The sequence below is a fragment of the Perna viridis genome, chromosome 12 (assembly GCF_037379345.1).
Source record: "Perna viridis isolate PV_CMFRI_1.1 ecotype Kerala chromosome 12, ASM3737934v1, whole genome shotgun sequence".
In the NCBI taxonomy this organism is placed as follows: domain Eukaryota; kingdom Metazoa; phylum Mollusca; class Bivalvia; order Mytilida; family Mytilidae; genus Perna; species Perna viridis.
This window is the reverse complement of record NC_142456.1, coordinates 15,332,902-15,357,468: the sequence shown is the minus strand read 5'-3', so window position 1 is coordinate 15,357,468 and position 24,567 is coordinate 15,332,902. Positions and strand designations below refer to the sequence as shown.

At 31.4% G+C, this 24,567-nt stretch overlaps 1 protein-coding gene across 4 annotated transcripts in view; it reads right to left on the bottom strand.

Moving 5' to 3' along the window:
* LOC148601421 (dynamin-like GTPase OPA1, mitochondrial) overlaps window positions 1-24,567 on the bottom strand; it is a 45,673-nt gene that overhangs the window by 16,531 nt on the left and 4,575 nt on the right. Inside the window, exons 4-19 of one of the 4 annotated variants that reach the window (XM_088554363.1) lie at window positions 22,876-22,945; window positions 21,544-21,594; window positions 16,623-16,702; window positions 15,466-15,519; window positions 11,731-11,835; window positions 10,601-10,687; window positions 9,084-9,160; window positions 8,243-8,360; window positions 7,734-7,811; window positions 7,335-7,406; window positions 4,532-4,631; window positions 3,694-3,824; window positions 2,776-2,848; window positions 2,313-2,388; window positions 1,736-1,851; window positions 545-609 (exon numbers count right to left, since the gene is read on the bottom strand). In XM_088554363.1, coding sequence (XP_088410489.1) covers window positions 545-609; window positions 1,736-1,851; window positions 2,313-2,388; window positions 2,776-2,848; window positions 3,694-3,824; window positions 4,532-4,631; window positions 7,335-7,406; window positions 7,734-7,811; window positions 8,243-8,360; window positions 9,084-9,160; window positions 10,601-10,687; window positions 11,731-11,835; window positions 15,466-15,519; window positions 16,623-16,702; window positions 21,544-21,594; window positions 22,876-22,945 — 1,353 coding nt within the window. Of the gene's footprint in view, window positions 1-544; window positions 610-1,735; window positions 1,852-2,312; window positions 2,389-2,775; window positions 2,849-3,693; window positions 3,825-4,531; window positions 4,632-7,334; window positions 7,407-7,733; window positions 7,812-8,242; window positions 8,361-9,083; window positions 9,161-10,600; window positions 10,688-11,730; window positions 11,836-15,465; window positions 15,520-16,622; window positions 16,703-20,711; window positions 20,757-21,543; window positions 21,595-22,875; window positions 22,946-24,567 lie in introns of all 4 variants that reach the window. The other 3 variants (XM_088554364.1, XM_088554365.1, XM_088554366.1) reach the window with 3 other exon arrangements.

The following is a 24,567-nucleotide window of genomic DNA, read 5'->3' as shown; positions in this document are numbered from 1 at the left end:
ATGTTCCTTTCTCTCAGGCTTGGATTTAACTAATGAGGAATAAGATTAGCTTATGTTTCTTCTAGACACAAAAATTTACATAGCAACAGAAATGGAATATGTAGTTGGGGACACATTATGTTCTTGCTGTCAGTGTCCTTCATACAAAACTTATCCCAGTGATAGAAAAAGAAATTAAAAAAAAAGCCTTAGTCCATCAGACATCACTTCTACAATTTTTGTCCTAACATAAATTCCAGACAGTATGCACATCTCCATGTGGTTATATGACATCCAATAGAGTTTCATAACAATGTTACAAGCTGCTTAGAAAATAGTTCTGACCGGCAGACAGACAGACAGGGTGAAACCTATATACCTCCCAAGCTTCCTTAGCAGGGATTGTGACAAGTAAAGAATGCAAGTTTTGTTGAAACTGAACTGGCCAAGAGTGCAGTAAACTTGACTTTGTGATATGCTGAACAGAAAAGAAAAACTAGTTGGACCAGCATGCACCCTCTGTTTTACTTTTATGTAGAGTGCTTATTTCAATCCCTGCTCTTACCCTATCCAGTTCTCTCAGCCTTGGAAATGTATTTTTCCATTCAGTCTCTAAGTTAAATCTTGTGGCTGAAAAAGAAATAAATGTTAGAAAATTATAGTAGAAAAATAAGTTAAGTAGAACTCCAGCTAAGGATCATGCAAAATGTGATTCATGGGTAAAAAACCTACATATTTTTATTTTTGATATTTTGTTTGAAATGTCATAGTAAACAGAAATAAACATATGGTTTTTCATATAACCCATGCTCTTAGGAGATATAAATTATATAGAATGCTCTGTAGATTTCAAAATTAAGGGAAATAACTCTGTAAATGGTGCTCAAATACAATAAAAATCTACTGTATTTTCAATGTCGATTATCTCCTAAGAGCAGGCAGATTTGAATGAATAATTACACATTTCATAGTATAGACCCAAAAAACAACTTAATTACAAAAATAAAAATACATAGCCTTTTTTAAGGTGTATCACATTTTTCAGATTTTGCATGATTCTTACAAAGACAGCTACTTAATATATTAGGCATTGATGGCCTGCAAAGAAGTGGTTGTAACTTTTTCTCCCATTCTAAGCCAGTGGTTAAAAATGCATTTGACTTTTTAACCATCAAATGTGAAGTTTACCACCCTTAAACATTTCCTAAGTTTTCTACCCATTTCATGGAAGAAATGGATCCTCCTTCAGCCTATTCTTGATTTCAATTATTTCACCACTCTCTATGGTAAAATTAAGGTTTAAACATGAGCGCTACACTCACATGTTGAAAATTTTAAAAATATCATCTTGAGTGGAGAAATAATTAAACCACTCATTACAGAAGGAATATCTTCTTTATTGATTCATCCTTTTATACTATCAAAATATGACCTCTTTAGAACAGAAGAAAAAGGTCATCAAGATGATATTATACCAGTGACTATTAAAGACATGTTTTCAAATTATTCAAGGTTTCACTTGATATATATATAAATATATTTCCACTTGATTATACACTTTATACAGGGTTCAGTTTAGACAGGTTTTGTGTTATACAGGGTTCAGTTCAGAAATCTTTCAGTTTATACAGGCATTGTTTAAGACAGGTTCCAGTGTATATAATGTATGTTTTAGAAAGGTTTCATATCTATACAAAGTTCAGTTTAGACAGGTACCAATTTATAAAAAAATTAGTTTAGACAGGCTTTTCTGTACCTTTAAAAGCATCAGCTTGTTGTTCCACAGATTCTTTCACCATATTCCAGAACAGTTCTGATACAGCCATACTCAAGTTCTGTGTACTGGTAGTGGTAGGCTTCAATACACCTTTTCTGGAACAAAGGCGAAAAATATATGACCAATGGCCATTAGTTACACCCCTGCGAATCACCCTCAATATATGGTCAATATATAAACCCTGTTTGCAGGAAGTTGTTGTTCCCAAAGCCCAAAATTCAATTCCACCTACAAAAATCTTGTGTTGAATATCAAGTGATAAGTGCAGAGAATCTGTTAAATGATAAAAGCATAATGAACAGATAAAAAGGGTAAAAAGGTATTGGGGTAGAATATGAAATTACCTACATATGCTTAATACCTAATTTCAACTTTTCCTCAGTAGGGTGCTCAAGTTTTAGCTACAAATTCATTGGAAACAATACTTACAGCATATAAATTAAAATATCTAGTATCTACTTACGTTGCAACAAAAAACCATATCAAAACTACACACAAGCTCTTTGAGGCAAAATTAAAGTTTAAAAATCTTAGCAGAGAAATTTTAGTTACCTACTTGACTAAGGTTGATCTCTGAAAAAAGTCATGTTCATAATCTTTAATGGCTTCTATACTGTCATCACTGCTGTTGTCTGTAGAATCAAAATAATAAAGGATAAAATATTTAAAATCAATATGATGGAAGACAAAAAGTTGGAATAGATTAATAATTCAAACAGAAAATTATAATTTAAATCATAAATACAGCCCAAATTAACAGTAAGGGGTATAAAAGAAATGATTGACTTGTCACTAAAGTATAGAAAAAATAAAGATAAATTGCTTCATCCCCTTGACTTCAAATGTTTGATCATTTATGGCAATATAAGAACCCAAAGGAAGAAGTCTGGGCAAGTATAGACACTTAATCGGCAACTTCTCATTGTTCTTTTCTCGCCTGGTATTTTCTGTCTCTCTATATCATTTCATGACTTGAAACACTATTTAGTGTTTAATACTGTTTAACAGAAAATAGATACCTTTTCCAGTAACTACAGCAAAGTATGCCAAGGCTTTCATCGGAAACAATCTGCCATCTAAAATTGATTTTATCTGAAAAACAAGTAGGCATATTAAATATATGTAGTATATACATAGTGTACTGGATACACATACCCTAGGAACTGGGGATATTAAAACATTGAGCAGGGGTAAAAATACAAGTTCACAGTGTAAATATTCGTAAACTATGAGTTTTAAGACTTCTTTTAAGTCAAATGTAGAACTATCATTATTATGCATTAAGTGTTTTGAAAGTGTATCTTGTCTATTTGCACAATTAGAATCAAGAAAAAATATAAGATTTTCTATATTATTATGGTAAATTGAGTTATAATTTTATTGAAAGGAGCTTAAAAGGGACATTTCAAGGGCAGTCAACTCTGTCAAAAACCTAATTTTTCTAACATTTTATTGAAAAAACTTTTGAACAAATCCAGTGATGCAGATATCAGATAGAGGTCTTTTCAAATACAGAAATTATCCTTGAGTGAAATAACATTGTCAGATTGATGAATTTCTGATTTTTCTCATTTTGCCTGTTTCATACAAAAACTTGCTCTTAATTTATTAACATGAATACCTGCTGTCATGGTCTATTTTTATCTATCAGATATTCAATTCTAAATTCAAACTGTCATTATAACTTTTTTTTTTATTATTGAACATAGTAATCTAATCTAATAGTTTTGAAAATTTTTGACCCTTGAATTCATATCATCATAAAAGTCCATGTCCTTGTTTCAATGACCTGGAAAAAGGATTCAAAATTTTCCTAAACACAAAATTTTCAACTTTTTCTAAAATTCCTGAATTACTTCAACTTTGGAGAGTTCAGAGGAAAATTAAGTTTGACAATATCCCCATTGCATTGACAGTATGGGTGAAAATTAGTTTACCCTATCAGGATCTTTGACAGTATCTTCAAGTTTGTCTGCCTTGGTCAATACAAATATTGTTCTTTTCCCTTCAGGATCCATTTGGCTTACAATATCTGTTACATTACTTCTCTCAGCATCTAAATTTCCATCTGGAATAAGTAAGATAATATATGTACCAATAGTCAAAACCCTTCACCAAAAACTACATATATGATGCAGCAATTGAAATTGAAATTCTAAAAGAGGTCAACAAATAATGAGGAAATTGGCAAAATTGGAAATATACAGTAAAGAAAGAATTCAAAACCATAAAATTCAGATTTGAATAAAGAGTAACTCAACCTAAATAACTAGTCTGTCTTAAGGTACCAGAACTGTTTATACCACTTGATGACAATCTGAATTACTCTGACAGTATTCTATGGAAATGATCCATAAAATCCTGAACTTTGTGAAATTTTAACATCAGAACCATGGAGATATTCCCAATATGTAGAGTGTAATTTACAGTCAAATTTCATAGAAAAAACGGACAAACCATGTAAATAAACACCTCTGAGGTACACTCTGAATGATGTCAACTTGTAATTGTAGTTATTGTTCCACTGTTTCAAGTGCATTTAAATACCAATATCAGTATTCACTGTGAGGGCCATTTAACAGCTGAATATTGGCTGTGAAATACTTACAATCCATCAGAGTCCATAAGTCTTATTTTCTAAAGCAAACATCTGGAAGTTTCGTAAAGAAATAAGTACCAGTAATATTTGTTTCCGTAAGACATGACCACTGGCCAGGTGAAAAAGAAAAAAAGTTTTAAGTAGTAATATATATGGTATATTTAACTAGTCCTCACCTTGTATACACAGTATAATAGCATTAGGATTCTGCATGTAAGTATTTACCATGTCTTTTATGGACTCTTTAGTATTGGATGCCATGCCAGTTGTCTCAGTCTACAATAAATACAGATTGTACACAAATCATCAATGCTTGAGCTATTAAAGACAAATCACACTATTGTTTATACCCATTGTATGACGCTAACCATTATATCGACGTTAATTTGTGACGTCGCTTTTTGCGCTAAATTCGCGATTTATCTCCCTTTGACCGTAGAAGCACTATGACTTCGAGATTCAAGGACCGCTTTGGAAAATCTTTCGTAAATGCCAGGCATCCGTCTGTATGTCCATCTGTTCTACGCAAACACACAACTACAATTTCAAAACGGATTCCGAGGAAACTAATACCAAATGTTACTAATACTTTGACATTGAAAAAAATGATAATCAGCATTGTCCGATAGTTTTAGAGGGAGTTATGCAAATTTGATTATCAAACATTTTAGCGAGGATCGGATGGGAAACATGAAACAATGTTCTTTTCTTGGAGAATGTGAGCTAGTTTTCCTAATCCCAACAAGATGTTTAAATGAGGAATATTTAAGATAGTCCCGTATTATTGCAAATAAAACATAATTTGCTAGTACATATACTGATGTAAAAATGTAGAAAAAGTTTCCTGCAGAGTAGATAATTCAGGCACGGATTCAGATGGGCAGATCCCGCGAATGCTATTCCCTTGAAATTTGAGGATATTTTTTTGTATGAAATCATGATTGATTTTCATCCATTTGCAAAAAAATCTATGCAGTATCAGAGTAGGAACACTGGAAAAATAATATAGCCTTACAATCAGAATGTATGTTTACCGACAAGGATGTCCTGCCAATTTATTTTCTTTGATTCCAGGATCAAATTTTCTGTCGCCCTTTTTTTCTGAAAACTTTTTTCTTCAGCATAGAGCGCCGAAATATTTTTTAATGTAAAAGAAAAATAATAGGACAATAATAGATCATGCCTTTTTATTTCTTGAAAATTTTAGTCCTGAATTTTTATTTCAAATTTGACAGTAAGTACGCCACAAGAAGACACAAACTTGGACAAGTAAATATGGGAGGTGCACTCTTTTACATGTAAAAATACTTCACCGGCAGCTGTTGTGCGATATTTTCTTCCTATTGGTTAGTAAAAATATTACTACTAACTGTTGAAACGCTCCACATACATTTGTAAATGTTGAACTTTAGATCCCGATAAGTCTTTCGTTATTGATGTATTATAAATAAACATTGTGGTACGCGTAACTTAAAATATGAATAAAATTATAACATGTTCACGCAAAGAGACACGGTCACACAACCAGAATAATTTTATGTATATAACGCCTTTTGCCCAATTTTCTGTCCTCTTCGGTCATAATTCTTTTTGTCTTCAACTTATTTCATCACAGTCATTGCCATTTAATATTCTATTTCTTCTAAAGACATAACGTCATCCAACATAACATTTGGAGTAGGAAATGTCCAATAACCAAACAAAATTCTGCAGAAATGGTACACAAATGTGATTAACTTTCTTATTTGATCGGTGACCCCAACTTTTTAAAGAGTTTATAACATCAGCTAATGGATACGTTTTCATACCGCAAGTTTGAAAAAAATCTTAACGTGAAAAGTATTTCAGATTACTGTGAATATGGTTCAAAAGTTAGTTTTTCTGTTGGCGGGAAACAATAAAAGATTCTTCTTAAGCGGATAAAACTCAATGTATTTTGTTTTTAATGTTTTATGAATGAAATACAGTCAATTTCCAATCTACTGGTGTATGGCATGTGTCATTTGTAAAAATATTGGCAAGATCAGAGACGTCTGAATTGAATTTGGAAAATGACAAAAAATCCTGATCTTACAAATATTTGAACTGCTATATCTTTGTTAAAAGCATGGTGACCTATATTTTTTAGAAGCTTATTTCAATGTCTTTATACTTGAGACCATTCCATCAAAATTTCACAGAATTCCTAACGTCAGAACTGGTTAGTGTGATTTGTCTTTAATATAAAATTAGAAGATGTGGTATGATTGCCAAGGAGACAGTCAACAAACAATAAAACTTCTAATGTCTTCCTTTAGCAATACTAATCAAGACTTTCATTTTACCTTGATGTGAAAATTACTGCAATGTTTGTATTTTATGAGTAATGAAACATAGATTTCAAACTCAAAACTACATGTACAAATATTTATCGCTTTATTTTAGAGAGTTTTCTATCACCTATAACCTGCCTTTAGCACCAAAAATACAGATATTTCAAAATTAAATGTACACAATAATTCCAAATTTACAGAATGTCTATGATGAAGTGTACCAGTTAATATCAGAAGTTTAAACAAAAAAATTATATGTATTAGCCTCAAGGTCCTACCATTAGTCAATTGGGTCATTAATATGTCTTTGTGTCGTTATTTGACATTTTAGTTTACTTTGAGGAAGTTTTTTTTAAAATTCATTTCTTACATAAAGATTCAATAATCAAATCTGTCACTGATTATCTTCAAGAGATTGATTTTTCTGCTTTCTCTGTACAGTGTAGCAGCTCAAGCCAGTATATTATGAAAGAAGATATTGAAGATGATCAATAATAATTTCACCTATAAGGTTGCTGAAATTTACATTGACAATGACATATGAGGCCTCAGTTTCTTGCAGTAATTCCTATTCTCACTCTCCTGTACTGAAAAAAGAAACCAGCCAGTAAGATTAAAGAGCTCCACTATCAACAAAAACTCTTAAAACAAAACATTGTGTACTTACTGAGATAATTCCAGGTAGATCAACCAGTACCATTCTCTTTATTCCAGGGCCTTTCACATTCATTGATATACACTACAAAGAAAGGAAATTATAGAAAATCCAGATCATATTCAGTTTTTAGTATGTCACAACACCTAACCTGTAATAGAATATTCCCTCCACTGTTATAGATGTATGAAGTCTAGCTTATAGCAACACAAAAAAAAATTCTCATTGTAAGTACTTTAAAACCTCATTACTTAAAGCCCTTACCTCAAAAGTAACAGCACTTACCTCTTTACTTACAGCCCTTACCACATATCTAACATTCCTTACCTTATTACTTACAGCCCTTACCACATAGCTAACATCTCTTACCTTATTACTTACAGCCATGACCATATAACTAACATCCCTTACCTTATTACTAACAGTCTGTTCTTCCTCCTTGACACTGGCCTCCATTCTCATTTCTATTTCTCGGCGCAAATCTGACAGCTACAGAAAATAAACATGTATCTTACTTTAGCTAAAAAACATCTTTGTTGCTCTGGATGAGTGACACATGGGCATTTTTATTTTCCCTCTGACTACCTCTTGAGTGGCTTTATTGATGCAACTTTAAAGCTACACTTATCAATGATAATCTAATAATTCCAAATCTTCAACAAATATCACAATGCTTTGTACTATCTTCCATAGTTTGGTTGAGAAAGTATCAAGATGAAAAATAAGACTAATTTTCTCATACAGTATGCCTTCACCTTCCATTTACATAAACTGTCACCTTTCATTAAAATGAACTTTGACCTTCCATTAAAATCAATTTACACCTTTCTTTAAAATACAATAAAAGCCTTGACTGATTCTATTCATTGAGAGAAAAAACAGACAGGAAAGCCATCCTTTAGTAGCAATTTTTCGCTTACATCAGTGCTTTTAGTCAGATCAAACTCTCTACTGCTATCCTTAAATGTAGCCACATGATAGGGTCCTTCACTGAGGGTCACTTTAACTGGAGCTTTAGTCATCATTTTACCAGAACCCCTAAAATAGAAGTGAGAATGTACCTAAAAGATATGATTCAAACATAAGTTGCAAGAGTTGTTGTGCTAGGTATAATCTACTTGACAGGAAGTTGATATTGGCTAAAAACCAAATTCACTTACAATATATGCCCCATCTATGAAAAGCCACATACCAAATTTAAATTAATCCATCAGTTAGGAGTCAACATAATTGATGCAAAATCCAGACAGACGGACAGACACACAAACATGGTGAATGAAACACACTCAATAGTGGAGGTATGTTAATATTATTATTGAAACTTGAGTGTGGTACAAGTGAATAAAAAGCAGTACTCCACTTGGGTTGCTATGGATAGTACTGTGAACTGTTTTGAAATTTGTAAAATTTTGATTTTCTTTAGACTGGGTTGGCAATGTTTTCCTCTTGATCAGTGCTATTTACCCTTGATGAAGGGAGTATTACATTTTATTAGTATTTTGTTTGTATTAACAGTATTATCTCTTTTCATCTCGTTTTCATTTTTCTATTATTAGAATTAGCCTGGTTTCGATTCTTAATTTGACCTCCTTTCTGCTTTATGGAAGCTGAGAAAAATGTGACCAACAGACAAACAAATTATTTTTTTCAAGAATTTGTTAAGATCCAGTTTCATGGTACCAGTTTCAAGTTTCTTAAAAGAAACCAAATGCTTTGTGATAATATACTTGGTTATTTGAATGCTAAGACTTGTGATCAAACCTTGGGAATATCCTAGCCCCAGCAATCATCTCTAATGTACTAGTTTTACCAGAACTCTGATCACCAACAACTACTACCTGAAAACAGAAAACCATAATTTAATTTCAGATGTAACACACTTTCTGATTGGGTAAAAAAAAAATTTTTTTAATTTGTCCATCACCTCATAGACCAAATTTTTTTTATGTGACTGTGATGTCATCAATGTTTTTTGCTGATTTACTCCTTTAATTTTGGTACTAAAATTAAATTATAAGGAATGACTGTTATATTTTTTTGGTATATTTGAAATAACCTCAATGCCCATGGTGCACACTTCAAAATAACCTGCTATACAGGTTATTTACTGTGCACCACGTGACTGAGGTTACTTCCTAATAGACCGAAAAAAACAGAACAGTCATTCCTTAAATGTCCTAATTCATACAGCTTATAAACAGTTATCTCATGTTTTAAATAAAAAAAAACATCATGGAGTGTTTTATTATTACAGTACCTGAATCGATCCGTGCAACTAAAATTTTCATCGGCCATCGATCGGTTTCTGATCAGTCATTGATCCGTCAAACCAATCCATTAAATCGGTGATAGCATCACATGATCACAGAGCGGTCAATATATTTTATGGATTCTGTTGTTTTGTTTGTCAATTTTATACATATTTACATAATGAAAAAGATTTAAACATCAATTAATTACTTTTATTTTACATTTGTTTTATTCATAACAAAAAACAATATATTGATTTGACATATTAAAATTAGGGTAAACTCAATATTGTAGTATATTGGATTCATTTCAGTGGAAATTCTTAAATTTACATGAACCAATCATCTGTCATTTTACATAACAAAACTGCGGTCAGACCTGTCACCAGTCATCAGTTATCAATCCATCGTCGATCAATCAGTCAGCAGTCATCAATCCGTCAAATAGTTGCGCGGATCAGTGCAGGGACTGTACCATACAATAAGATTTACTGTGCGTATCATTAAAATACACTAACCTCATTGAATAATGGGACTTTACATGCGTTTCATCAGTGGATGAAACACCTATTCAAGCTATTTACATAGGCCATGTCCACAACTAGATAACATTGAGATGGAATCCATCTCTAAGGCCCCCACCATAGCCTAATATTTAAAGTGAATTATGAAAATTTTGGAGGATAAAAATTATACAGAAAATTTAACTTGATCTAGCCCAGACATGAATTTGTATTGCAAAATCATTAATTTGATCTTGAGGTCAAAGTTCAAGGTCAAAGGTCATTAACCATGGTATGCCATAATTTTTTACCAGAGTTTTAAGGCTTGTGACTTTGTTTTCTTACAGATTACATCAGCCTCCAGTGACGTAGCATCCATATCACGACTGGTATGGCAGTGTTAACGAACACAAATGCTTGAACTTGTTTTAATTAGTTAAAGAGTAAAATACCCTGTTTTATTGGTACTGCTCCAGCAGTAACTCCTGTACCAAGGTGCTACATCCCTGGTTTCATAATAACTTACCCGAGGTAGATTATCCTGTGTATTATAACTTGAGTCATAACCTGAAAGTTCATCCAGAACATCTGAGTACATGTCAATTAATGACCTCTGTAAAAAAAATATACATTTCTTAAAACTGTTTGATTCATAGCTATTTATAGGAATCAGCTATTACATGAAAGAGTAGATAATACGTAAAATGTACAAATATTCATAAATATCTAATATAATAGAAGAAAAATAAAATTTTGTTGTCAATATTTAAAATTCATTTTAATCATTCTAAAATTCTAGATAGTATCTAAAGAGACATGTAGAAGTTTAATTGTTGGTTGCTTGACTTTTGGTGTATGACTGTCTCATTGGCAATCAATCACACAATCATATCTCCTAAGCTACATGTACCTGGCATCCAAAACATTAAAGTTGTCTTAAAGTTTTCGATACTAACCAAAAAAAAATACTGTCTAAATTGACTGAATATTTCTCAAATAATTTGTGATTTTGCAAGCAATTACTGCATAACAATGAAACCTGTTTAAAGAGAACCATAAAAAGGAAAACCTGTCTAAATATGACACTTTTTAATACCTTTCATATATACCTTCACTGGTAAATGTATTTTAAACCTAGTTATAACAAAAACTAATAGTGCAAAAAAGGCTTCCGTTCCCTATATCCATTACATACAAAATTTATTCCATCAACAAAGATGATACAATTGAATTTGGGCAATAAAATATTGTAAAGAGTAACACTGGATAAATCAAACAAAGCTGATAAAAACACACCGTTAACATGTCAGTTCTTATTGGTTTTCATTTTTTTTCTCCTTCAGGAAGAAGTGGTTTAAATTACTTCTCAATCCGTAATGGCAAAATGTACAACTTTTCAACATGCAAGCCTAATTGAGCATGTTCAAATCTGATTTTTACCATAGAGTGTAGAGAAATTAAATAAGTTTTAAAAATCTTGTCAGAAGGAGAATCAGTTTCCTAAATGAAACTTGTAGAAAATTTGGAAAATGTAATATGGTGGAAAATCTCAGATAGCAACTGTAACACCACCCTGGTGTGCATATTTAACCTCTCACATTGCTTAAAGAGAAATGTATTCCAGAAAGCATTTAAGGGAAAACCCTATATCTATACCTTCCACCGTGGTTTTTTGCCATTCTTGACTTCTTTCAGCAGTAGCTGCTTTCTTAGGTCTTTGTTTTCAGCTTCCAGTTTATCAATCTGTTTCTGGTACGTCATCTATGCAAAGAATTAATTGTAGAAGTTAAATAGTTTTGTGATCGATTACCGGTAATCCAACTTGTTGTATATTTTTGCATGACAATATCTGAACTTCAGTAGCTATTAAGAATTTTATACTAATTTGAGATATCTTCCCATTGTTGATAGACTATTTTATTTTAAATTTAATACCTGTAGTAATGAAGCAATGCATTTCATTAAACACATTCTCAACACGAAATGTCCTAATCTCCTGCAAGTAATGCACTAAATATTCTATGAACATACATTTTTTTGCCCCTCCCCCCCCCACAAAGAAAATAAAACTGGGTGAATTTGACTTTACATTTTGAAAACATCCACTATTATTCCTTTTTTTCTGTTTGTGTATATTGTATACTAAAAGTGTGTGTGTCAAGAGTGCATTGAAAAGTGTATCCCTTTTTTTTTAAAGTTACTTTAAAAGAAAAAAAGTTTGACTTTAAATAATTTCAAACCATATAATCATTCTTTATTTTCATGTAAATTAAAACTTTCAAAATCTCCAAACATTAACAAATTAAAAATACTTCATTTCCAAATAGGGACAAAGGACAAACATAACAAAAATCATAATAAACATGAATACAAGTGAAAAAGAGCAGCTGATGGTGAGACAAGATACAAGTGACAAGAAAGTAATGGCTTAAGGATGTACATGTACAAGTATTATAATTAGATCTAAGATCCTGTAATATGTCTATATTTGTGTATTGTTGGTATTTGAGTGTGCGAGATGTGCATAAAAAATTGAAATACTTCAGCTTCTATTTCAAAATAAGAAAACTTATTTTACTAAATGCAATCTCATGTTAAGGAGGTACACCATGGGTAAGGGACATAACTCTTGAAATCAGTGATATGTTTGTCATATTCAACATCACCCAACACCTATCAAACATTCATTTGAAATAGAATAAAATCAGTCCAAGGACCATACTTACACGAGATTGAAGTAAAATGCTGAATACAAACGTTCCAATGATTTGTAAGAGTTGTGTCCCTTACCCTAGGTCTACCTCCTTAAGCAGTAAAATGTTTTAATTAAGTCAATTTGAGTTTTATTTTTAAGGATCAACTGGTAAAGGCATAAATCTCACAAATTAGTTTTCCATTCTCTCCAATAATTAAAGTTGATATCTAATTTTTTAAACAAAACATCTAACAGACGACCTAAAAATCAGCTATCATACAATGGTCTATATTGAGAAAATTGGAAATAAACTTTTGGTGAACAGATTGATGAAAATTGCTTCTGTCAATGCTGGGATCTACTCTATGACCAATACACAATTGTATTCTTGAGATACATATAAACATGATAAAAGATTGTTTGTTTGTTTGTTGGGGTTTAATGCCCGAGCAGCAATATTTCAGCTATATTCAGGCGAAAAATAAATACTTTCTAAAAGTGAAAATACCTTCTACATACATGCACATGTACAAACATACATACATAATTTCAAAGTTTAAATGATAAGAATGCTTATGTACATGTAGATCAGTGCACCACTTCACAAAGCTTACAAAAAGTATGTAAGACTCATGTGCAAGTAAGTCCCATATGTTTGTTAAGGATTGACATGTAAGTAAGTCTTACAAGTGTTTTGTTAAACAGTTGCCAGATCTTTTAACAATATAATCAATTCTATACCAGGTATTTGCTAAAAAATTTTAAAAATTACATTTAACGACAAATTTAACGTCAAGGTTGCCTAATCATGTTTTGAACAACTGGACCCAGGTCATCAGTTGATTTTTTTTCAGGTATAGTAAAAGCAAACATTTTTGTATTGTACTAATTACAAATGAATAAATAAATACAGAAAATAATTTGTGTTAATTAAATTTTCATACTATGAAACACTATCAGTAATTATTATTTGAAACCTGGGAAATTGATACAGTAACTGCAAAAACATTCATCTGAAAGATCTAAAAATTAACACATTTACAATAAACGTTAGGATTTATGTGAGAGAGAGGAGAACAGAAGATGCTTCTATTTTTTCTATGTAAGGCCATGTAAAAGTAACTGTATATTTCTCAAGTCCCCTAAAACAGATGAAAAATATATCGGCATCTGCTATCAATGGTACTCATAAAAGCCTTTGTTTCACAGATAGTTTTACATACATTTAGTAAAGTTTAATTTGCATGGCCTAGAAGAACTACATGTATGGGTACTAGCATTTAATTATAATGACCAGCTCAGAAAATCCATGTTTGTTATCAAAGTATTGGTCTGTCATTTTGTGCTTATAATTATTTACATCTGGCTGTAAAAAAAATTTGAATATCATTAATTAATATAATGTGAAATCCTGGTAAGTTACTGAAGTAAAGAAACAATTACCTTTTTTTTGTACAACCTCTTTACCTACATCCTAAGATAAATTACTCTTGTTCTTTTATCAAACAAATAAAAAAAACTCTCTTTAGTGGTCAAATGTATTCTCTAATTTACAGAAATAAGAAATAGTGATTTTCTGTTATATCTCCCTAGAGAAAATAAAAAAAAAAAAAAAATTACAGGGAAGGCTTTTTTTATCAAAATCATTAAGAGGTACATCTTCTGGTAAAAAAACAGCAAGAAAGCAAAATTTATCATGACATTTTTATGGAAGCTAAATACAATATACAAATACAATAAATATGCATGACATAACAAGGACCACCCATTTTGTAGTGTTGGGAATTGATCAAAATTTCCAGATCGATGATCATTGTGTAAACATTGACCTATGATTGAGGATCTGTGTGTGTGAGTTTGATTAAGATGACCCTTCAATACTGTATTGCCAGAATGTTTCCATTACCTAGTTTGGATATTATCATATCTTAAGTAAATATGTAAAATCATCATAAATAAATCATGGTGTTGACTTGAGGCCTGTCCATTCCTGACCAACAGACAACAAATAGAATTGTCCAATGTTACGATTTAAAACAGAACAAATTAACTGCCAACAAAAAGATAAATAGTCTGGTCAGACAAGAGAAAATATGACTTCAAAAAAAACTCAAGACAAATCTTCATATGTTTAAGATATGAACAAATTGATCTTGATATCATGAAATCAATCATCGTATCAAAGTCCCCTAAATGACTGATAACTCAATGTTCCCAATGATCAGTGCACCACTATTTTTTGAAGATAAAAATTTGTCACACAGAGAAGACATGCAGTATCCATGAGGTTAACACTATTTTTTCCAATTTAAAATTATTTCACTTTTGCACTTAAATAGACAGGTATAACAGTTTGTGTTTCCACTTCAGAACTTTTTTAACAACACTTTAAACAGAGGAGGGAGTTACATTTTTACATTCAATATAAATAAGATACTGAATGGAATCAAATTAAGTGCTACATGACCCTATGTTTTAAAACTGGTTTTTCAATGAAAGATGAATGAGAGTTTCTTAAACTTTAATTTATTCCTATCAAGACATTGCTTTCACATTCATATAACATCTATGGTTTTATACAATCAATTAAGCAAATAGGAAAGGTGACAAGAGATTTACAGGACAAATACCTAGCTGTCATAACTTCTACAGGCTCTAATATGTGATAAATCCTCTTTATAACATCATTTTTTTACCTGTATTCTAAGCATTTCCTCTTGTATTTCATCCTTTTTATCTCTTCCAGATTCCTGAAAATAAACAATATGCTTTAACTTTATACATATATATCAAAATAATTTCTAAAGTCTTCTCGAACGACACTTACACGTTGATTCCTTTATGAATCTGGTAGTATTTTTGGAAAATGAGCAGAGACACAACAAATATCTAAATAGTCTTCCCTTGAGAATTTCCTTAACCCAAATACTGACCTTACTGACAGACAGACAGACAGGGCTCATAGTATGGTTCTCTCCCTTGAATAAGCAGAGACATAAGAGATCTTTCAATAGGCTTTCATTGAGGTTTTCTTTAAACCAAAGGCAGACAGACAGGGCTAGTAGTATTGGTCCTTCCCCTTGAATGGGCAGAGACACAACTAATCTTTAAATGGTCTTTCAGTGAGGACTTCCTCAGCCCAGTACTGACAGAAAGACAGACAGAGCTAGTAGTACTGGTCCATCCCCTTGAATGGGCAGAGACAAAACTAATCTTTAAATGGTCTTTCAATGAGGACTTCATTAGCCCAGCACTGACAAAAAGAAAGAGCTAGCAGTACTTTTCCTTCCCCAGAAGTGAGTAGATACACAATTCATTTTTAAGTTTCAAATGGCAGACAGACAAAAATGACAAAAATTACAGGTGTCATTCCTCACAGACAACATGGCTTCACTTGAAGATTTCCTCTTCTCACTATTGACATACAAAAAGGCCAAATAAGGCCGATAAATGAAAAGAGACAAATTTAACTTTAGATTGTCATAAGTTGAAGATTGTCATAAGTCCAGTATTGACAGACAGACAGACACAGACTGACTGGTGAAGTCCCTTTAAAGAACAGAGGAAAAAAACCCTAAGGATTCTCTTCAGCTGAAGATTTCCCCAGCCCTAGTATTGACCTGTGTTAGTGTAAGAAGGTAGCAACAGAGCCAAATGCTAGTTGAACTCGAATGTGGCTTATTTAATTTTCAACACAGTTGACAGACACACAGACACACTTGTGCTGCCCCTTAATTGAACAAAGACACAACTAACCTTTAGACTGTCTTCAGATGAAGATTTCCCTAACCCCAGAATTGACAGAGAGACTGGTGTTGCCCCTTAAACAAACATGAACAGAGACACAACTAACCTTTAGATTGTCTTCAGTGGCAGATTTCCCTAACCCAAGTATTGACAAGGGACTTTTTCTTTCAGCGCGTACCTCTGCAGCTGAAATGTAAAAGGTAAATCTCTAAATAAATTTTCAAAATGCAGTATGTATTTTTATATTAATACTCTTTACTTGAAAGGTAATTCAACTTTTTTTATTCATCTATTTAAGGTAGATCATACCTAATATAAACAGTACATATATTTTCCTAGTTTTTCTCAGTGATGACAATGAATGAACATACTTTATAGACTTTCAACTAAAAAACATAGGATACCAAACTTGAATACAAAATCATAAACTGAGCCATAATAAAGGCATTTTTTATGACATTTTATATGGATTCTGTAGGGAAATTTCACAATATCCATAACTATAAATAACATGGTATATAGAATTTCTAATCAGTTTATATAAAGAACCCTTAACTGACATTCTTTCATATTTCAAAAAGAAATCGGGGGTCTATGAACCTTGTTTTTTTGTAAAATTAGAAAAAATAATATTCCCATTTCATATTTATGTAAAAAATATTTTTAAATAATTCAAACATAATATTTAAACATCATTTCAAACACTATTAGTTAATTAAAAAAATATATATCTGAATAATTTTGCAAGATGACAAAAAAGAATTCTCCATGTAATAGGTATCATCTACCTTAAGTATAAGTGAAACTTCAATCTTCTATCATCAAAAATACATCATCTAGACACTATACACATTATCATTTAAACTGGCTAAATTTGTGTCCCCTGTAATAATGCTACTAGCACTTGTAATCTGTCCTTTTTTGTAAGTGCTCTAAGTATTAACTTTGAACAAAATTAGGGATATTAATCAACGACTGAAGTCTTCAAAGTCACTAACCTTCAAATATTCTATGCCACTACAACATCTGATATGGCACGAATGCAATATGCTCTAAAATCAAGTTATTTCTGCTAGAATCTTGGTTTCCTTGATATGATTACTCTTTCATAGCCATGATGACCTGAATGTATTTCAATCAAAACAACTGGTTACCAGGAAGTACAGGTAATGTTTTTGTTCCACAAGTTTCTCTAAAATTTTTGGTGATGTTTTTGTGTCACTTATGATATTGACCAGGGAACCAGATTAAACAACTGGCAATGACTATATACATGTATATACATCAGGGCCCTGATAATGTATATGACCTGTATATTCAATTGCTAACAAGTCATTGTGTCTGAATCGGAAACTGGGTAATATTCAATGCTAACCAATCACTTCATCTTTAAATGTTAACTTCTTGTTCTCATACAAGCATAAAATACACACGAAGAACACATGTGTATGGTATTTAAAAGGTTCATTTTGATCTCAAATGAAGCTAGATCTATGAAGCTATGACGATAAACATGGCATAGATCAGCAGCTTAATGTGTTGTTCTACTATATAATTATGCAAATCACATCTGAATGTAAAGTACTGAAGTTATGAATGCTAGAAGTCGATAACAATATTAGCAACTTAAAAATAGAAATAGAATAGTAATTTCTTTTAATCAAGAGAAACAGTCTACCAAAAATTCATTTAAATCCTTTTTAGTGTTTCTGATGTATCAGCAGTTTTGAATAAAAATGCAAAATCTGAAAGAATAATAAATCCGTCTGAAAAGGCAGGTATACGAATATTTCATTGAACATAATTTAACTGAATTCAATAAAGATTTATTTTGCTTCTTCAGAACATTAGAGATTTTTTTACATAAACTGGTAAAGTTCATATATCTGGAAAAATACAAAAAAAAGTGTATTCATTACTGTCAAACAATACCTTAGAAAAAAAAACAAAACAAAAAACATGTAAACTGATCATATATTTACAGCAAGCAAAATAATTAACTTCACTTGTTTTTTTTTCATGATAAAATTAATATTACCTGATGGTTAACTGGACAATAGTCAAGGAGATTTAAATGTTATATTTTCCTGCAATTACTTGAATCTGTGTCTAATAGAAAGTTTAAGTATATATAACACTTTCCTTTTTATAAGAAGTATAAATGTGAATTTACAAATGAATAAATACATGTAAATAAATAAAAGAAAATTATGAAAATTTAATTACACAAAATACAGAATAGGAATATATGTATTTATGTTCATTAAATATTCTTCATCATAATGTTAAGTATAAAAAGGAAATGGTGGTGGTAACGGATATCTGTGAAAGTGCTGACAGAATCTGAAGCTGTATGACACATATATTGCAGAAAACGTGAGTTTTTTCATCCTTCAAATCGAAGTCGATGTCACAAGATAGCAGAACAATTGTCTAGTTAATCATTAGGTAATGATAATTCTATCAGTTAATTACCTAAGCAGTTCATCAGGTGATTGTTATTTAACCAAGGGAAGACCAACTTCCCTGAAATTAACTATTTCACTAGCTGTAATAATATTATAATATTGACGACAACATATATGCACAATTTTGATGATTCAAGAAATCACATGTGTGCAGAATAATAAGATTTATATGGCCTGGTCCAAATAATTTCAAAAATAACTTACAACAAATGTCAAAATGTTGAGCAATTTTCCTTTCTAAATTAGCAAACAAATGAACTCAGGCTAAACATTATGATAACTAAATAAACAGCCTAGAAAAAGGTTACAAGAAATAACAATGAAAATAGAATAGATGTTTCTAATTGAGCCCTGGTAGGAAAGGGTAAATGGATCAAGCCTGATAATGCATGGATATGTTTAGGATAGAGAAAGATACAAACTTATATGGAAGAAATAGGGGTCAATTATCAGTCTCAGTAAAAATTAATCAAGAGATCACAGATACCACCATACTCAAACTTTTTAAAATTGGAAAAGTGTCATAACTCTCATATGGAAAAGGTGAAGTACACCCTAATTCACCTGCTAAGATTTGAAAAGGATTAGTTGAGTGGAGCTTGAAGTTGAACTATTATAAAAAAAAAACAAAAAAAAACAACCTGAAAAGTCCCATTTTTTTAAGTGAAAAAGGGTCGTAACTCAGAAATGGTATAAACATGTATGCTAAATGCAATATGTAGATATATAATTACCTAACTTGAGCAACATCTTGTAAAAATTTGAAAAGATGGGTTGAGTAATACTTTAAATATATCTCTGAAACCGAAAGTGTAGAGGATGGACATGTGAATTTCTAGATACCCAGACCCTTTTGAGGAGTGTTTAATAAAATATGAAAAAGAAAAGCATATATGTTAACACATGATTAATGCTATCTTTGCTTGCAAAGGTTCAAAGGATCACAATATAAACATTGCCATAAAGACAATTTGTAAACCTTATTAAGCAAAGGTGCGCTAAACTACATGAGGAAGATCTTGTACAGATTTTGTTGCCCTTTTTTTGAAACTTCTTTTTTTTGCAAGTTAAGAAAAGTTACCAAAATGTACAGCACAGTATATACTGAACTTTACATGATTTTTACTGATTTGAAATAATTTCCCACTGTTAGTGTTAGCTCTACGTAACCTAAAGTATTCACTTATTCTAGTTTCTAATTGAGCCTAGGTAGGATAGAGGTATATGGATCAAGCCTGATAATGTATGGATATGTTTAAGTAGAGAAAGATACAAATTTACACGTAAATTTAATATTTAATATTTAAGCAAGAGATCACAGGTACCCCCATATTAGAATTTTGAAAATTGGAAAAGTGTCATAAACACCCGTATGAAATGCTAGACCATCGTTGGTGTTTAACCCTGAACAGAATTTATATCTTTACAAGTCAAGAGAACAAGTAATTTCCAAACCAAGTCTTTGAAATTTGAACAGGATCATCAGCTTACATCCATTAAATATTTCCTTAATTTTGTAATGGAATACTGAGCAGAACAACTAAAATGTAAAATTCAACATTTTGCTACCAGACCTTTTCCAATGGACAGCTAACAAATCATGAATAAATTGGTAAATAACCAATAACAAGTACACTGTAAATTGAATAATATTGGTTAAAAGGAAATTCCAAAAAAAGAACAAAATCAGGTCTGAATGGACCTTTCCAAATGGATATTCTACACACCTGTGAGGTCTTGAGATGGGATGAGTAAAGCACCGCTAACAGAACCTGACAAAATATAACAATTGTGATTAATGGTAAAAAGCAGGCAGTCGATGAAAGAATATGTCAGGACTACACAGACATATTGGTAAAACGTGAAAGCTTCTATGTGTATCTAGTGAAGAGAAAAAACTGATTATGTTACACCATACAAAAAAAGATAAAATAAAGCTTTAAACATTATACTGGTGAGGCATATTTATTTGTGGTTACCAACTGTTCACAATAAGTTTAAATACTGGCAGTTAATGGACTGAGGTTTTATGTGGAGGACTACATGTACATCTAGAATATTAACTGGCCCATGGATCACCACAGAAGTCATGTTAACTGGTCCTTCTGATATCTCACTGGCCCAAGGCCACCAGATCATCATTAGTGTTTAATCCTGAACAAAATCTAAATCTTTTAAAGTAAGAGAACAAGTAATTTCCCTACCAAGTCTTTGAAATGTTAACAAGATCATCAGTTTACATCCAAAAAATTTGTCCTAAATATTGTTATGGAATAATGAGAACAACAAAAATGTATGATTTAATTCCTGTTACAAAGTTACAAACATAATTTCTAATTTTTCCATCATAAAATGAGAGAAAGAAATTAGAAGGGGCTATGCACCATTTATAACATTCCAGCAGATATTGTTACAAAGGGTGTTTAAGAATGATCCATTGAAATTGTAAAGTTCATTTAAATACCAGTCTCAAAATTTTAATCCCAATCACTAAAATGGTATCCACAAATAAAAATACTTTAGCAGTTCAGCATATCATTCAATTGACAAAGAAGTTACCATCATCTCCAAAGTTGTTAAATGGAGCATTGGAAAATTCTATTGAATCTGCTTTGGATTAATAAAATAAATTTAATGCCTTATACTGACAAATAAAATGCAAAATGTGTACACGTACAACTGTATATCTTTTATCAAATATTTCCTATGTAATAAATTTCAATAATTCATATGGGAAATAAATTCACTATAATACAGTCGAACCTCAATGTGTCGAACTCGGATTAGTCGAAATCTCGGATAACTCTAACTAATTACAAAGTCCCAGCAAAACTCCCCTTACTCCAATACAATTTTACCTCCGATGACTCAAACTCGGATGAATCGAAACCTCGGATAACTTGAGGTAATCAATCAGTTCCCTCGATAGGACTTTGAGGTAAATTAACCCTGATGTCTCAAAGTCAACTAATTAGTCGGAAAACTGATTGCTTTATTACAAACCATGATCGAAGTGCGTTTTAACAACAATTAGTGTGGCTTTTAAAATTGATTTGTTGACACTCTTTATAGTTTGATTAGTTCATTTAATTAATTAAGAATTGTGCGTGTTTTTAAAAGAAACAAATTTTTAAATTATTAATAACACCTTGGGATTTACACTAATAGTGATATCGGATATTTTGATATTTTGAATTTAAAGAAAAATACAGATGAATTGTAATGGCATCTGACTAATGAAACATCAAACAGACGATAGTAAGGGTATTTCAACAACTACATTTGTTTCACAAGTGAATTTGAAATTTTATCATAATATTATAGAGCGAACTGTTTGACGATACTCCTGATTGTGAATCAAATAAGGCAGCGTGTTATATGAACTATGACGTTTTTGATATAGAAAAAATATAAAAAATCACTAAAACTCTTGGTGCCGTTCAGTATTTCAAACATGATATACAAAAACATACAAAAAAATATCGTCAGATACAAAACCCATGACATTACCAAGTACCATGTTAAGTGAAGTACATGTACAACAAATGATGTAAATACAGTAACAATCTTGGACCAAACTACTAGTACTTCCAGTTTATCCTCGACCTCGGATTACTCGAACCTCGGATAACTCGAACATTTGTGCATGGTCCCTACAACTTCGACTTAACAAGGTTCGACTGTAATAATATTTCCTGTCAAAATACCACCACAATATTTGTTTCTGTCATTAAATTTATTTTGGTGTTTTTGTAACAGGAAACAAACATTTATATTATTTGGCCTGAACATTTTGAATCAGTCCTGTTCTTCTATTTTCAAAAAAAAGATTCCAGTCAAGATACATGTATGTCATTTCAAGTTAATATAATGTTTACAGTATAAACTTACCAGTCAACTGATTATTTGTCAGTACATCTTTGTAATCCTTCAAATTTGGGAGCTTACTGGTCAACCATCCCTAAAAATTACAAAAATATGTTGTAATTCTAAAACTAATTTTTCCTCACTTAAACAGTAAATATTTGCTATCTACCAACACAGGTGATATACATTTTACATATATGCCATTTAATTCTTCTTTAAAGCTGCATTAGATGCCAAATTTGTTCAGTTCTGATTCTACTGAATTTTGCTGATAAAATGAAATAAGTTTGTAGTAATGCAATTGAAGCAATAAATGTTGATAATACCTACAAAATATTGAAAAAACAATGTTTTTTCTATCAAAGTAGATCGATAACTCAGATCTAATTATTTTTTGCCATTACTTCTGAAGATTGCAGACAGGACATTAACCCGGGTTAAAAATACTTTAACCTTGGTATCAAACAATACAGCACATGCGTGGATTAAGGTCACCAGAAGTCACATGCATACGAATTTATGTAGGTCGATTTTTTGTCTTGCAAGACAATAAATATATAGACACCTATTTCGTGTATTTAAGTAGAATTTCAACAGGAATTATTTTTACGAAAATGATAGCTAATGCAGCTTTAAAGAGATACAGTTAAACACTATATTATATCATCTACAAAGTACCATAGAGCATGCATGCAAAATAAGAAAACATTATAAATAAGTCATGTAAATTTGTTCAGGTTAACATATTTACAAAGGGAAAATAAAAGAAAGGGACAAGCAGAAATTTGTAGGAGATATACATGTACATGTACACTGATTCAGGTTCTGGAAATTTTGACTGCCCATGTCGGTCATTTTATCAAACTTCAGCAGACATTTGTGTCAGTCTAATCTGAGCATGTAAAAGACAGTCTTTTACATGATAAGATTGAAAATAGGCTTAAAAAAACAACCTTTTTTGTAGTTATCTAAAGATAAATATTGGAATTTGTGTTATTTCATCACATACTCTGTCTTTTACAAAATATTTGAACAAGTGAACACATGGACAGTGTTCTAGGATTCCCATTTCCTGTTATCCAGGGCAAGTGAAATTTAGGTCAGGGAAAGTTAGTACTTGGTTACACTTTCCCGTGGCAAGTTGAAAACTTCATATGCTGTAAGGATTTGTTTTGTTAGGAAAGCAGTCATTGGTTGTGGGAAAGTTGATTTTATATGGATTTTTTCCAAGGAAACTTCAATTTGTGAAAAATCAAAGAACACTGGGACATTCTAAGATATAAACAAAACAGCATATCTCTCAAACTTTTTCATCACATCGGCCAACAGTCGAAAACTTCCGAAGGATGAAAATTTATAGAAGAAAATCGTGAATACATTTTGTATATTGATTTAAATTGTTGACTTCTGTGTTAAGAAAATTTAATTGATAAATTAACTATTACAAACTAAGACAGATTCGTAATTTCAGAACCATGTGCTTTCAATAACACTGAAAGACAGGCGGTAAAATTATAGATTTGTCAATCTTTTTCTTTTTTTTTAAAATCAAGTAATAAATGTATGAAAATTCTCAGAGTCACTTCAATGAATTCATATGGTGCTGCATGTGTACCGTTAACTTAATTATGCAATCAATTAATCAGTTACAGGTAAATCACAGTCACAGGTGGCTGCAAATCGACTAATATTGACGCACACCAGTCAATTAATTCC